The 14,271-nt window shown below is 37.6% G+C and overlaps 1 protein-coding gene across 1 annotated transcript in view; it reads right to left on the bottom strand.

Moving 5' to 3' along the window:
• SPATA16 (spermatogenesis associated 16) overlaps positions 1-14,271 on the bottom strand; it is a 254,511-nt gene that overhangs the window by 20,240 nt on the left and 220,000 nt on the right. The window contains exons 9-10 of the mRNA XM_003894819.5: positions 6,772-6,936; positions 4,115-4,198 (exon numbers count right to left, since the gene is read on the bottom strand). Of these exons, the coding sequence (XP_003894868.4) occupies positions 4,115-4,198; positions 6,772-6,936 (249 nt within the window). The remainder of the gene's footprint in view (positions 1-4,114; positions 4,199-6,771; positions 6,937-14,271) is intronic.

The following is a 14,271-nucleotide window of genomic DNA, read 5'->3' as shown; positions in this document are numbered from 1 at the left end:
ACGCTGTTTAAAGCCTAATTCACATAGAGAGGCCACGGTTAGGTACTCCAGTCAACTACCTCAGCGGATTAGTGTCAACTGTAAGCCATGTGAGCGAACCATCTTGGAGTTCAGTCCATCTTAGCCTTCAGATGACTCCAGCCCCATGCATGGAAGCCATTTGACTAAACTGAATGAGAGGCATTGAGTAAGAGCCACCTACAGGAGTCTGGTCTTGAATTGTTGTTTTAAACTGCTACATTTGGAGTGGTTTGGCTTGTAACACAGCAATAGATAACAACTGCAATAGTGGCAAAATAGTGGCAAATCCATCATAGGATGTGCTCCTATGAACATGGGTATCAAGGATCTTTCAAGTGAGGTGAAATTAGTTGTTGTTTACATGATAGAGACAGATGTCATGTTAATCCTTATTGTATCTTTTCAGCTGGTCCCTAGAAGGTGATAATTGGATTATTGTTCTATTACCATTTGGATTTGTAAATACAAATATTTACTGTACAAATGCAATTTTTGGGGGGAGAGGTAACGCTCTACACCAGAGTACAGCAAATACTTTTTTTTTTTTTTTTTTGAGATGGAGTCTCATTCTGTCAGGCTGAAGTGTAGTGGTACGATCTTGGCTCGCTGCAACCTCTATCCCCTGGGTTCAAGCGATTCTGCTGCCTCACCTCCTGAGTAGCTGGGATTACAGGCACCCGCCACCACACCTGGCTAACTTTTGTAATTTTAGTAGAGATGGGGTTTCACCATGTTGGTCAGGCTGGTCTCAAACTCCTGACCTCGTGATCCGCCTGCCTCAGCCTCCCAAAGTGCTGGGGTTATAGGCATGAGCCACTGTGCCCAGCCAGCAAATGTTTTTGATGGTGCTAGATAGTAAATATTTTAGGGTTTGTGCGTTATTATAGTTTTTGTGGCAACTACTTAACTCAGTCAAGTTGACTTAGATAACATGTAAATAAATGGCATGGCTGTGTGAAATCAACTTTATTGACAAAAATAGGTAATATGCTAGATTTGACCTGCAGACTGTAGTTTGTTGACCCCTGTTCTAAACAACTATTTCTAGAACCAACAGAGACGTGTGATTATATTGCTTGAGTCTCATCAGGACCGCGTTTGGCTGCTCTATCTCTAATTCCTCTTGCCAGTCCTTCTTAGTCTCTGTCATAGGCTTCTCCTCCTAAGTTTGAAATGTGCTTCTCAAGGCCCTCTTATCTCCTTACTCTATTATACTCTTTCTAAGCCATGATTTCAGCTAATGACAATTTGCCAATGACTAAGAAATATCTATCTTTACTCAGTCTTTTATCCAGAACCCAAGGCTTTTGTATTTCCTGTTGGATGTCTTGCCAGCACCCTATGTGAACATAGGCGCACTTTTGTGCCAGTTGTTAACCTATAGCCTTGCAACTCCAAATCTGCTCTTCTATACTCAGCCCTGTGATAAATATGGCTAGGACTCTGCAATTCCATTTCTTTTTTTGTCAACTGTTAGATTCTATCATCAGAGGGCATTAGAGGAGAAAGAAGGGAATTGCTTCTTCTTTGCTTCTTGTTTACTTCTGTCTGCTTTAGGGTTCCTGGGAGTATCTCATCAACAAACCTTCAATCAGAAACATACTTTCTTTTCTGCAGTAGCAGCCAAATTTAGTTTTTACAAAAGTTGCAAACTACATCCATTACTACCCACCTCCCCATCACTTCCCACAGCTCCGGTGGGTTAGTGGTCCCTCCTTGGAGGTTTGGGTCCCAGCCCTTCAGGACTCCAACCTCAGGGACACCATTACCTGCTGAGCAGCACCTTCTAGTGGGGGGTCTGGGTTTTGGCATAGCAGGGTCCTTGCTCTAAGTTTCTAAGTTTTAGCCATTCCAACTTCTCTTTGATTACCCAGCCCTAAGACATGGTAGTTGCTTTCTTTAATGGTTTTCTTTGTGATGACTTAGTGTTCTCCTTTCCTTCTTCAGTTACCTAATTAACAACTTCATAAATTAGTTAACCGTTCTTTATATTAAATTTCCATTCATATATCTGGCACGGTTTCTTTCTCCCAACTGAACTCTAAAGGCATTTATATTCTTGGCCAAAAGCTGCTCCTATGACAGTATCTTCTTCTTTAGTAAATGGCACCAGCAAACCTTTCCCTATCCCTGCTCAATTGCTGAAGCAAGTATCTAGGCATCATTCTTAACCATTTCTATTCTCTCAACTCCCAGATCCCATCAGTTGAACAAGGCCTATAGATGTGGCTTCCTGAATATTTCTTAGGTCCATCTGCTTCTTTTCTTCTCTGTGTCCACAACCCTAAACCAAGACGCCAGCATATCTCACCGGGATTACGATTCCTACTTTATCACTGACGTCCCTGCATTTCTGCAGCCCCTCAATCTCTTCTCCCCACCACAGCCCTAAAGATGTCCTAAAAACATTTTCTAGTTAAATGTACTCTAAAACTATCCAAACTTCATTTAGAAGTCCTTCTGTAATTTCTCCTGCCTCTGAACTTCATTTTGAAATATCTTATTTACTTTTTGGTTAGTTTTGAATGTGCCATTCTTTTTTTAAAAAAACACTTTTGGTACAAAGTGATCCCTCTGTTTAGAAATGCCCCCTTTTACCTGGAAAACCACTACACATTCTTTAAACAGTGTGTAAATATCATTTTCTTAGAGACAGTGTTTCTGACCACCTAGACAAGGCTATTCTGCCATTTATTTCCATAGATCATTGAACATCCCCTTTATTCCGTAATATTCAGTTAGCCCATAAGTAGCTTTGTGGATTATAAGGACCATACAGGCAAGGGCTGTGCCTGTCTTGCTGAGCACAATATTCCCAATATCTAACTTTTTTTTTCCGGCATGGTAGATACCTATTCAACACATATTTGCTGACAGTCAATTTCTGTTTTTTTGTCCATACAGTGGACTTTTGAGCAACATGGGTTTGAAATGTGTAGGTCCATTTATAGGCATATTTTCTTCTGCCTTTGCTACTCCTGAGACAGCAAGACCAATCACCTCCTCAGCCAATTCGACATGAAGACAACAAGGGTGAAGACCTCGACTTCCACTCAATGAATAGTAAATATATTTTCTCTTCATTATGATTGTCTTAATAATATTTTCTTTTTTCTAGGTTACATTATTGTAATACAGTATATAATACATATATACAATACGATATGTGTGAATCAACTCTTCATGTTATCATAAGGCTTTCAGTCAATAGTAGGCTATTGGTAGTTAAGTTTTTAGGGAGCCAAAAGCTAAATGTAGATTTTTGTGCTCCTAACCACCATGTTGTTCAAGGGTCAACTGTATATCACAGGACCTCTGAGTTCATTACAAAAGACACGTGTTTCCTCAGATGCTCCAGAATCCCTTAGAGTTGGCTTTTAAACTGAAGGTTCTTTTGTTTGTTTCACATCTCCTGATGCCAGTCTCTGCTGGTGGGTTCTTACAATGATGGGAGGAAGATGAATGGGGAGTTGATCAATCAGAACTTACTACTTTGAGCTTGACTGGAGACCCAAGATTACTAACTTTCACATTTTCAGAGGGTCCTATTGTGTCACACAAGTCTCCTGAGTACTTGGGTCCAGGTGCATCTCGGCACTTCCTGAATTTAAACCCCAGTAGCCAACGATGGGATGTTCCTCTATTTCTAACAACCAGTATGTTACTCTTTTACAACAAACATCAACGTGCTAGTTTCTTTGTAGTTCCCTGAAAAGTAGTCATTATTCCTCAAGTGAAAAAAGTGGAAATATAGTTGGGGAGTGGACTAAAACACTGATGAAAGGGCTTTAAAGAATTACAAAACCGAGAACGAAGGCACAGATAATGAAAATAGAATATGAAAATGAGCATGATAATGAAGAAAAATCATGAAAGCATATGAACACAGTCTGTTGGAAAAGAAGCAGATTAAATAAATCCATATTTGATTTTGGTCACACTTCCACGGAGAGAGCTGCATTTATTTTTAAAAAGAAAAACAAAAAACAGCCCAAAGAACTTGGATTTCTTTTTATCCTCCAAACAGATTTGACCCAAGATGGACATTTTCCTTGAGAATAATAGATCTTTTTCCTTCAGCTCAAAGTTTTACCTTTTGGATTGTATTCCACACACGTTCATTATCGTTTCTTCTTCCTTCAAGGGTGTCCATAGCATCTGCCATTAGTGACTGCAGCTGTGGCACCAAGATAAAAATTATCAGTGTGGAATTCACACAGAAGTAACTTCTCTAAATACACAGATTAAAACCTAATTAAAAAATCATTTGTACGCTGATGATTTTATTACTCATCTTTCCTACAATGAATATTGCCACCTCGTCTTTGCTTGTCATTGCTGAATATTATTGCAGATATAAAATACTGAAACAATGAAAAGATTCTTCTTGAAAATTTGTAGAAAACATATAGGTTTTAATGTAGTAAGTGTTGATGTTTTGTGAAAACCAGATTTGGGTTGTAAAGAATGAAGGCAGTAGTTAATTCTCTCGGGAAACGGCATGTAGTACATGAATGCGTTTTAGCGTTTTCTCCTGAGGCTAATGTATCATTGTTCTAGGCATCATGCAAAAGCTCACCAGAGGACAATACTACAGTTGTGCCATTTTATTGCCTCTTAAAGAATCTAGCTCATTTAACTTCTTTTACTATTCTTTTCTTTGTTAAAATTTTAAAAGGGCCAAGTTTTTAAAAATTTTTAGGTCCCATTCAAAGGTTTTAAACATTCTAACCTTTGTCCCAAACAGGCACCTACTGTACTCTAATGTGAAACGATCCTGTACGCATGGTCCATAGGCGACCACAAAAATGAAATGAAGTTATATCAAGCCGTGTGATATTCAAAGGTTAAAAAACGTTCTCAAAAAATACCAGTTCAGTTCACTATGGCATCAAACAGTATGGACCCTTAGATAATCTTTCTTTGGTTTAGATATTGCAGAGTGTAAGCAGGAAGAGAGAGAATTGAGTCACTCAAAAATTTTCTATTAAGCAGTCACTGTTTAGATAGCAGCATACAGGGTATTACTAGGATTAATTCTCTTTGTAAGTTGCAAAGTAAAATCTATTATTGAAGGTCATGAAACTTTATAAGATACATAATTTTTGAATATTTGGCATACAGATATACATCCATATATATTTCAATTTTTTTCTGCTGGGCATATAAGTACAAGAATATCCAATGAACTTTCATTTTCTAAGGTTTCAAATAGAGAAAAATTACACTTTCGAAAGGAATGTCAATAATGCTACTTTGAGGCTCCTTTGCGTATATTTTGAAAACTAAGTATTTCCAGTAAAAAAACAAAAACAAAACAAAACGAAAAAGCCATAGATGTGTGATTAAGAAGACTTAAGTGCAGAGAATTCCCCTGTATTTTTCATTTAAATCTTGAATGTGCTTTTCAGGAAGACAGGATCAACATTTTGCCGGCTTCTTAAATTAACATTTTCTTTGCTTCCTCTTATCTCTGAGAAGCATTAATCATGTAAAATCGGCCATAATGTGCACTTTGAAAGCTCTATACTTACTATACTTCTGAGTGCTTTATGAATGGCAGGATAAACACTTAGCCTTTTAGAAAGTATTCTTTTGTACACAAACATAAAGGTTTAGAAAGTATCATTGCCAGTTTTGACTTGGTAATTCCTTGATTCATAGACTTATTTCATAGTTTTCATCTTTAGTATGCATAGTTTTATTATTTGGCTAGTCATACAACTTTGTATGCTTACTCTGAATATCAGTATTTATTTAACATGCTTTTAGCTGGTTTAGATGAACGTTATAAATGTTGGCAGCTCATTTCTTGATTAAATCTTAAAAAGCTCAAAGAGGGAGGGTTTCTTTAGTTATCTGAAAATTACAGGTAATCAGTTTGGACTGTTCTTATCATTACTATGTGAATTCAATTCGGAGCTATAATTAGTTTCAGCTACTCTCAATTAAAGCTTCACAGTAAAGGGCCTTTCCCTACAACACACTAGGAGCTCCATATGGAGTAAATTTTACCTTTCCTTGAATGGGCAACACACTGTTCAGTAAACTGTTTTTCAAATGATGTGCTACCATTTCTGATATTAATTATGGTTATAATATGCATATCTATCTGAAGATTATTTCTGTTAGAATCCCTTCAACTAGCTTTTGCTTGGGTCTGTGTGTGGCTAAAGTGTCTGGTTTTCTGAATTAACTTGTCAATTCAGTTAAAAAAAAAACCATCTATGTTGGCTAGCTACATTTTCCTTTCAAATAAACAACTTTTGTTGATGTATCTAAAGGTACTAGTGTTGGCACTGCCAATTATCTATTTTAACCCTAGAAGTGATTGAGAAAACTCTAAAGATGATTTTGTAGGGTCATTTTTCTATACAATAATTACTCTTTTGTCCTCTCACTTTTTCATAAAAGAGAATCATGTATCAATATATCTTGGAGCTTATTAATCTCATTTTACCAAAAACCAGAAGCCTGACACACAATGTAAATAACCAGCCCCTTTCTATGTTTCTACACATCACAACGTTTTTGCTGTAATAGTGGGAGCTAGTTAATGTGAGCAAATAAAAACCAGACACACACCTTCCTACAGTTTTCAGTTTTGTCATGAGAATGCTTCAGGAGGGTTGGGGAGTTTGCCCTCAGACTACATTTATTACCATAGTTTTTTTTTTTTTGTTTCCAGACCGTATCACTTTTCTGTTGGTGCTGGGCCTATGAAACCCTTAAACAAAGAAAAATACTTACCAGTTCTGCCTCCTGTTGACTGATGTCCCGTAGGTAGGGAATGGTTGCTAGCTCTGCCATTGCTTGATTAATGACCTGGGACTGCTCCTTTACTCTCTGCAGCTGGCTGAGGAGGCCGGCATATTGCAACTTCTCCATCACACCTGAGGATGCAGGAAAACTCCCCTAGTCTCAAAGTAAAAGAAATGTTTTAGAATAAAACCACAGAAATAGACCTATCCCCAGGGATGGAAGTCAGGGCTTGTGATAATGTATTTACATCTTTTGAAACAATGGAATCTAGTACAAATAAATGTTTCCTTCTATCATTTTACAGTATTGTTTTATCCCCTTTTTCTAGTAGGTAAATATACATAAAAGGGAGTCCTTTGGAGATGTGTTGAGACTGATTTGCTGATTGTCTTGCATTAGGAGTTAGGCTGAGGGGAAAAGAGGGGACTGAATTTGAATCTGCACTTCGCTCACCCAGGAGTGATCCCACACAGCTGTGTCTGCCTAGAAGGGGCGACTTTATCTATATCACCAAAGCATCATAAGAGCTAAGAGTTGCCTACTATCTTGTTTATCTGAAAGAAATTTTTTTAATGCAGGTCGAATCTTGACAAATGTTGTATAAGTTGAATTCTGTTTACCCCAATAGCTTACATGAAAACTCTAGCTCTGCTTTTATCTCCAGTTCTTATTGGATAGCCTTGCACAGTCTCTTCTTCTTGTTGACTAGCTTCCCTCTGTCTACTAGGACCATTTCAACAACTAACATGTTCCATCTTGACACAGACTACTGTGTACCTTTGTAAGGACTGCCAACTCCCATGCATCTATTGGCATTTTGGGCTTTCTTAAGATGAGGCACATTTAGAAAAAAGTGGCCCACCAACGTGCGTGTTACTGCCATGCACAAAAGAGAGATGTTACCATCTTTAAAAACATTTAATACAAATTGTAATGCTTGATAGGAGAGACAAAGTTAGTCATGAAATTCTTAAGTTTATCTTTGAGAAAAAGTACTTTTGACATGGGGGTATATAAGGGTTAACATAAAAGCCTTGAGATTCTGCTGCATTTGGAGGGTGATGAGAAATGGGAATTCAAAAGAGGACTTAGTTTGGCAATTGCATTGTACATCCTGGTCCTCAGAAGAGAAGCGTCCAAGTGCCCCTTTGTAGCAGGGGCCCCCTGGACTGCCTATACCAGAATCACTACGTTTGCTTGTGGACTTTGGCAGTTAGCAAAGTGAGTGCTGGGCTTCACCCAATCATGATCTCTTGTTATGTGGCCCTAGAAATACGAATTTCAGCTAGGTGCCTCCCCAGATACTCAAATATCTCAAGCAGAAGTTTGAGACAAACCACCACCTTAAAGTTTAGTATCTGAGTAAAGACTATTTTGGTTTGCGCATACTTATGAAACACAGTTTCTTCCAGAAATCAGAGAAGGCAGACATATAATTTCACTTTCTTAAGAGAATCTCCTCTAAGGAGAAAAACTACTAGAAACTAATATTACTGAAGTTCAACTTAAAATTAGAAAGCACTTCTTTTTGAAAGGCCATACTCAAATTCTGATTGACAGCAGCCTTTGGAAGCTGACATTTTTCTAGAATCTTGGAAATAAATAAAGACTGGGCACCATCGTGCTGTATCTGCTTTATTTGTCCCTAACACCTATACATGCTGTTCAATGAATGTTTTCTTACAGTAATTTGTTCTTTCTGATTAATCATTTATCTGAAAATCCATAAACCTATAAGATTGATGATTGCAAGTGGTAGATTTGGGGTTCCTTCCTGAATTGATGAAAAACCTAGCCTACCCATTCAGTTTAAACATGTAGCTAAACAATGGCATTCTGTCAAATAGAGGAAAGCAAGTTGGAGGAGAAACGGTTTTCATTCTGAAGAAAAATTGCTTTCTTTGTCCTTCTTTAAAATAAACAATGGGGCTAGTTGTAGGGAAGTGGTGTAGTGATTCAACTCTAAAGAGCAGAAACAACTGCAGGCTGCTCAGGAACATAATCTATCAGTGTAATTTCCCAAAACATCAGGAAAATAAACATAGTGGAAGGCAACAGTTTTAGCCTGATTGTTGGATGTATAACAAAACAGGAAGTGCTCTATTTGAATAAGAAAACAGGGAAAGAATACAGTTGACTGCTAATAGTCACCCCTCCTCCTGAAGCCAAATGCAGTTTTGGTTATCAGGAAACTGTAGATTAATATTTTACCTATCCAAGATAGGGGTTTTTGAAAGACAAAGTGAAAAAGAAATAAAATTGCTATCTAGTGTGGCAGAAATGCTTTAATGCTGTTGCTTTAAGGAAATAAAGAACATAATAAAAAGTAGAAATTAACTGAAATATCTAATGCTAACAAAGACTAAATCTAAAGGCAGGTATCCCTTCCAGTGAGACTTCAGGAATGATCAAAGGGCTCCTGAGCTGCTGGAGAGAGTGTAATAAAGTGGCCATGATTGAAGCTAAAACCTCACACAGGTACAATGAGGGCTAGGTAATAGCGAGTTCAAGTGAAGGCTTAATAGCAGTCACAAATAAATATTTGGCAAATAAGTGGCACTATATAATACTGCTGAAAAGCAGAGTCCTAGTATTTGGAATGTATTTCCGTTTGGCATAAGATATAGAAACATTGATTGCAAAAAAGGGGTAGGAAACACTTATTATTGTTCATTTCAAATATGCATATGTAAACATTTTTTATGCTTCACTTGGAAGAAATTAAAAGTAAAATTAATGAGGTATTAAAAACATGGTTAGTTAGGTCATTTTTTGGCAAGTCATCCTGTGAAGGCGGCTTCATGCATGGCAAGAGATTTGATTATTTTAACTCTTTAACATTTAGCCCAGGAAGCACAGTACATAAGGTCTGAAACTGACAGCAGCCAATAAAGTTAATGAATGGAAAAGTATAGTGCCATCCAGTAGCATGTGAAATAATTAGGACAAAAATCTAGAGAATGAAAAATACCATAGCAGCAGGGCTGCTGGCTGAATGAGGTTGATGTTCAGTGGGATTAGAAGTCACCAGGAAGGTTGTATCATATTGCAGATTATAACTCTTAAAATGCTGGAATCATCCTTGTTTGGCCATGTATTGTGTACCTAGTAGACTAATCTACAAAGATAAGGAAACTAGGGTCAGAAGTGTAAAGAGAATCATTGTCTGACACATAGAAACCTCCCTGAGACCAGGAAAGGTCTTTACCAACTGTATCCACCACCTCATAGCAAGAGTTGAAAATTCATGTTTTCTAGGAAGCTTTTTATAATTAATTTTTGGTCTAATTTGTACATTATATGTTCATTTTACTTTTTTTATTCTTTCTTTTTTTGAGGCAGAGTCTTGCTCTGTTGCACAGGCTGGAGTGCAGTGGTGTGATCTCGGCCCACTGCAGACTCCGCCTCCCAGGTTCAAGCAATTCTCTTGCTTCAGCCTCCTGAATACCTGGGACTACAGGTGTGCACCACCACATCTGACTATTTTTGTGTGTGTTTGCATGTGTGTTTTTAATAGAGACGCAGTTTTGCCATGTTGGTCAGGCTGGTCTCGAATTCTTGGCCTCATGTGATACACCCACCTTGGCCTCCCGAAGTGCTGGGATTACAGGCGTGAGCCACTGCACCTGGCCTATATGTTCATTTTTTTTAAAAATTGAATTCAGCTATGGAATCATTCCTATGTTGTGTGTACGCATGTTTTGCCTCTGGCAAGGATCATACTTTTAAATCAAAGAGATATAATATGATTTAGTAAAAGAATATTGGCACGATATTCTGAAGCTCTGATTTTGAGGCCTAGCTGTGTGAACTTGAATATATCACTCCTCTGAGCCACAGTTTCCTCACTGGTAAAATGAAGGTAACACAATGTCACCAAATTGTGAGGGTCAAATTAAAGAATGTGCAGGAAAAATACTTTTTAAATTGTAGAGCACTATGCACGTGCTTCTCCTAAACCATAGTTCCAAAGTGGTAATTTCTGCATGCAGTCAGCACCTGGTTAATGACCAGGACTGCTCTGTATTTTAAAAAAGATATGTTTGAGTAAAGAAAACTTCTTGACTATCAAATATTTCAAGAGTTTGGAAGCGAGAGTATTTTGTTAGCTTTAGAAGAAAATTTTACTCACTTTATATTTAAAATGCTTTGGTTGAGAGTAAGTTGCTAAACTATCTCTTTATATGTAATTTGTGGAGAATAAATACATGTATCTTTTAGTTTAATGGAGAAAAATGAAAAATTAGAGCAGCTAAAAGTATTACCTAAAAGTAATCATATATTATAATTCAGTGTATTATTGCCAAGTTAACTTTTTTCTAATTAGATATTAGGTAGGTATTATAAACCTAATATTTACAAGGTGACTAAATATTCAATATGTTTAGGGAATAGATCATGAGAATTCTTGGCATTGTCTAAGTATTGTTTAGAAAGCTACATATTTATCATTATTTATGTGACAGTATAAATGTGATAATACTTAAACATTGTGTAACTGATTCTGGTCATGGTATTATGTCAAGAACTAGTATCATCTTTTAGGTCTCCTGCTGTTAGGAATGCTGAAGTTTTAATGCATTGTATTTTCATATTCCAAGCCCATTTTCATTAAAAAACATTGTCCAAATGAATTAAACATCTCTGAACATATATGGTATGAGGCAAAGTATATTTCCTAGCCATTAGTTCCACTTTTTTTTGTTGTTGTTGCATTGTGGGGAGAATGGAGTCTCACTATGTTGTCCAGGCAGGTCTTGAATTTCTGGGCTCAAGCTGTCCTTCCACTTCTGCCTCCCTAAGTGCTGGGATTACAGCATTTTTTCCTAGCCATTAGGCCTTGATGGAAATGTGGCATTCTACTAGGGTAAAGAGTTGTCTGTCTGAAACAGACAACAGAAATGTAAACTAAAGCCTTAGTCACCAGTGTTAAGGATGACTGACAAATCTAAAATTCTTTAAGATAAATTTATTGCCCAAGACACTGGTCACTCACTGTCTTCTAATGGAAGTGTCTTGGGTATTGGCTGTGTTCCACCAAGACATGTGAGGCTGCTTGTCACATGAGCATGTCAACAAGACTGCAGTCCTGAGTCCAGTTCATGGCTGGAAATGGCATCTCAAACCCTGCCTGAGTGAAGGGATCTGAGCAAATCACTGATCAAAGCAAAGTAAGCTAAGGAAAAAAGAATCAAAATTCACAGAACACGAATGGAATCTTCGTATTAGAAGAAAAATAGGTAACTTCAAACTACACAGCTTGTATAAAGAAAAAAAGATCTGTAAAACAGTTTCTTTGTCAAAGCAACCTAAAACCAATACAAATAATTAAAACTAAAATTCTTAATACTTGACAAAGTGCTTCAAGAACATGGATTATGTAGTTATGGTTCACAACAACTCTGTGAAGTGGGCCTGGCAGTTACCAGCCTATTTTATAAATGAGAAAAAAGTAGTTCAGAGGTTAAGTGACTTGCCCTAGGGTTACATGGCCAGAGCATGGCTTTGGGCAGAAGTCTTTGTCTACATGTATTACAAACTAGGGTAACAAACAATGACAATTCAATGCCTAAATATTCAAGTGAATGTCATTTGACATCTGACAAGAAAGAAATAACACCTTGAAGGGTCTTAAAAACACTACTGAGGGCTGCTTGGGTTACAGTTAATGGTACCATGTAGGAATAATTTCTAGTCACCAATTCATTATTTGCTTCATTAAGCTAGGTTACCTTTGCAGGCAATTTTGTCAATCCTCCTTTATGAAGCTGTTGCTGGGCAAATAATAAGAAACCTAATACCTGATATTTAGATATATTTGTGATCCCTAGGCACTTTCAGGCTTGCCTACTTCAATTTCATTAAAAGTTTTTGAAACAATCTTCCGAAAACTGTTATTTCCCTTAAAAGTGAACATAGGAAAGTTCATGAAATTCTTCACAGTCAGCAAAGTGGTACTGAGACTCACTATGAGAAGACTGAGTTATTAATCAGATGTTAAGAATCTCATTAATTATGGTTTTAAAGTCTCCTGTATAGGCACATAAAAGATACCTGTCTAAACAAATTTCCAAATGGCCAGGATACTCTTTAAAAGGTGATAAGAAAATGAGTTAAGAACGTTGAAAAAGTGCATAATGCCTAGTTAGGCCCAGCCTATGTTCACACAGTGAGATCTGAGCTGGCAACAGATGATGTGGTCAGTTTCCTGGTAAGTGAGAAGGTAAGGCAGGCATTGCTTCAAAGAACCAGACCTGGCTGGCCAGGCATAGTGGCTTATGGCTGTAATCCCAGCACTTTTTGAGGCCAAGGCAGGTGGATCACTTGAGGCCAGGAGTTCAAGACCAGCCTGGCCAACATGGTGAAATGCTGTCTCTACTAAAAATACAAAAGATTAGCCAGGCTGGTGGTGCACACTGTAATCCCAGCTACTTGGGAGACTGAGGCAGGAGAAGCATTTGAATTTGAATCAACCTCCACCCTGGAGGTGGAGGTTGCAATGAGCCAAGACCGCACCACTGTACTCCAACCTGTTTGACAGAGCGAGACTGTCTCAAACAAACAAACAAACAAACAAACAAAAAAACCAAAACCCAAAAAACTAAAAACTAAAAAACAAAGGGCTAGGCCACAGGCAGATCACATTCACAGCACCCGACACACTGGCTCTGCTAGGCTAGCCATGCATGAGTGAGATGAAATAATGCTACACGGTGATGGTTCTGGTTAGCAAAGCTTTCCCTGCTTGCACGGGCCTGATGATGAGGGTAATGATGTGTGTGGGTTCTTAGGATGGTGTTTTGTTATGGCAGCCTGAACTGCTTAGAGATAGATAGATTTCTTATTAACAGAAATATAGGGGAGACAATTGAAACGTGGTTGTGGAGAAGGGGTAGCTTTGTGGTAGGAACATCAGTAAAAATGTGCTTTTGTATTTGTAATGCATGGAATTGCAAATCATGCAAATAGATTAGGTGTTTTATAGCTTTTCCAAAATGCTGAATAATGTTACTGAGCAGATAAACTGCTGAACAGATGTTAAGTAGCTGTTTGTGATGACCCCCTTGGTTCCCCTTATAAGGTAAGAACATCAAATCAATGATGTAACACAAAAGAGGGAACAGGAAGGAAATTCTTTAAAATTTCCAGCTTACAAGTCTTTTGAAAAATATTAAAAGAGGAGAAATCTGCAGCCTTTATAGCCTGTTAATGAGAAGCTCTCTTTATATACTTTCAGTACAATGGCTTAAATTTTGTAAAATAGCAGTGTAATTCAGGTCTTATTTTGGACTCTTTAAGACTGAAAAGTAGAAAAGGCATATTTTTCCTGGATCATAGAAAGAGATTAGATAATTTACCTTATGGCTATATAAAGATCAATTGCCAATGTTTAGAGAAGCATCCAATTCATCAGTGTGGTACAAAGGCACTATCTTGAAAAGCTCTGAATTCTTGTGTAGGTAATGAGATGGTTATATGCAATAGCTC

The sequence above is a fragment of the Papio anubis genome, chromosome 2, assembly GCF_008728515.1.
Source record: "Papio anubis isolate 15944 chromosome 2, Panubis1.0, whole genome shotgun sequence".
Classification (NCBI taxonomy): Eukaryota; Metazoa; Chordata; class Mammalia; order Primates; family Cercopithecidae; genus Papio; species Papio anubis.
Note: the sequence above shows the minus strand (reverse complement) of the source record. Positions and strands in the feature narration are given on the sequence as shown.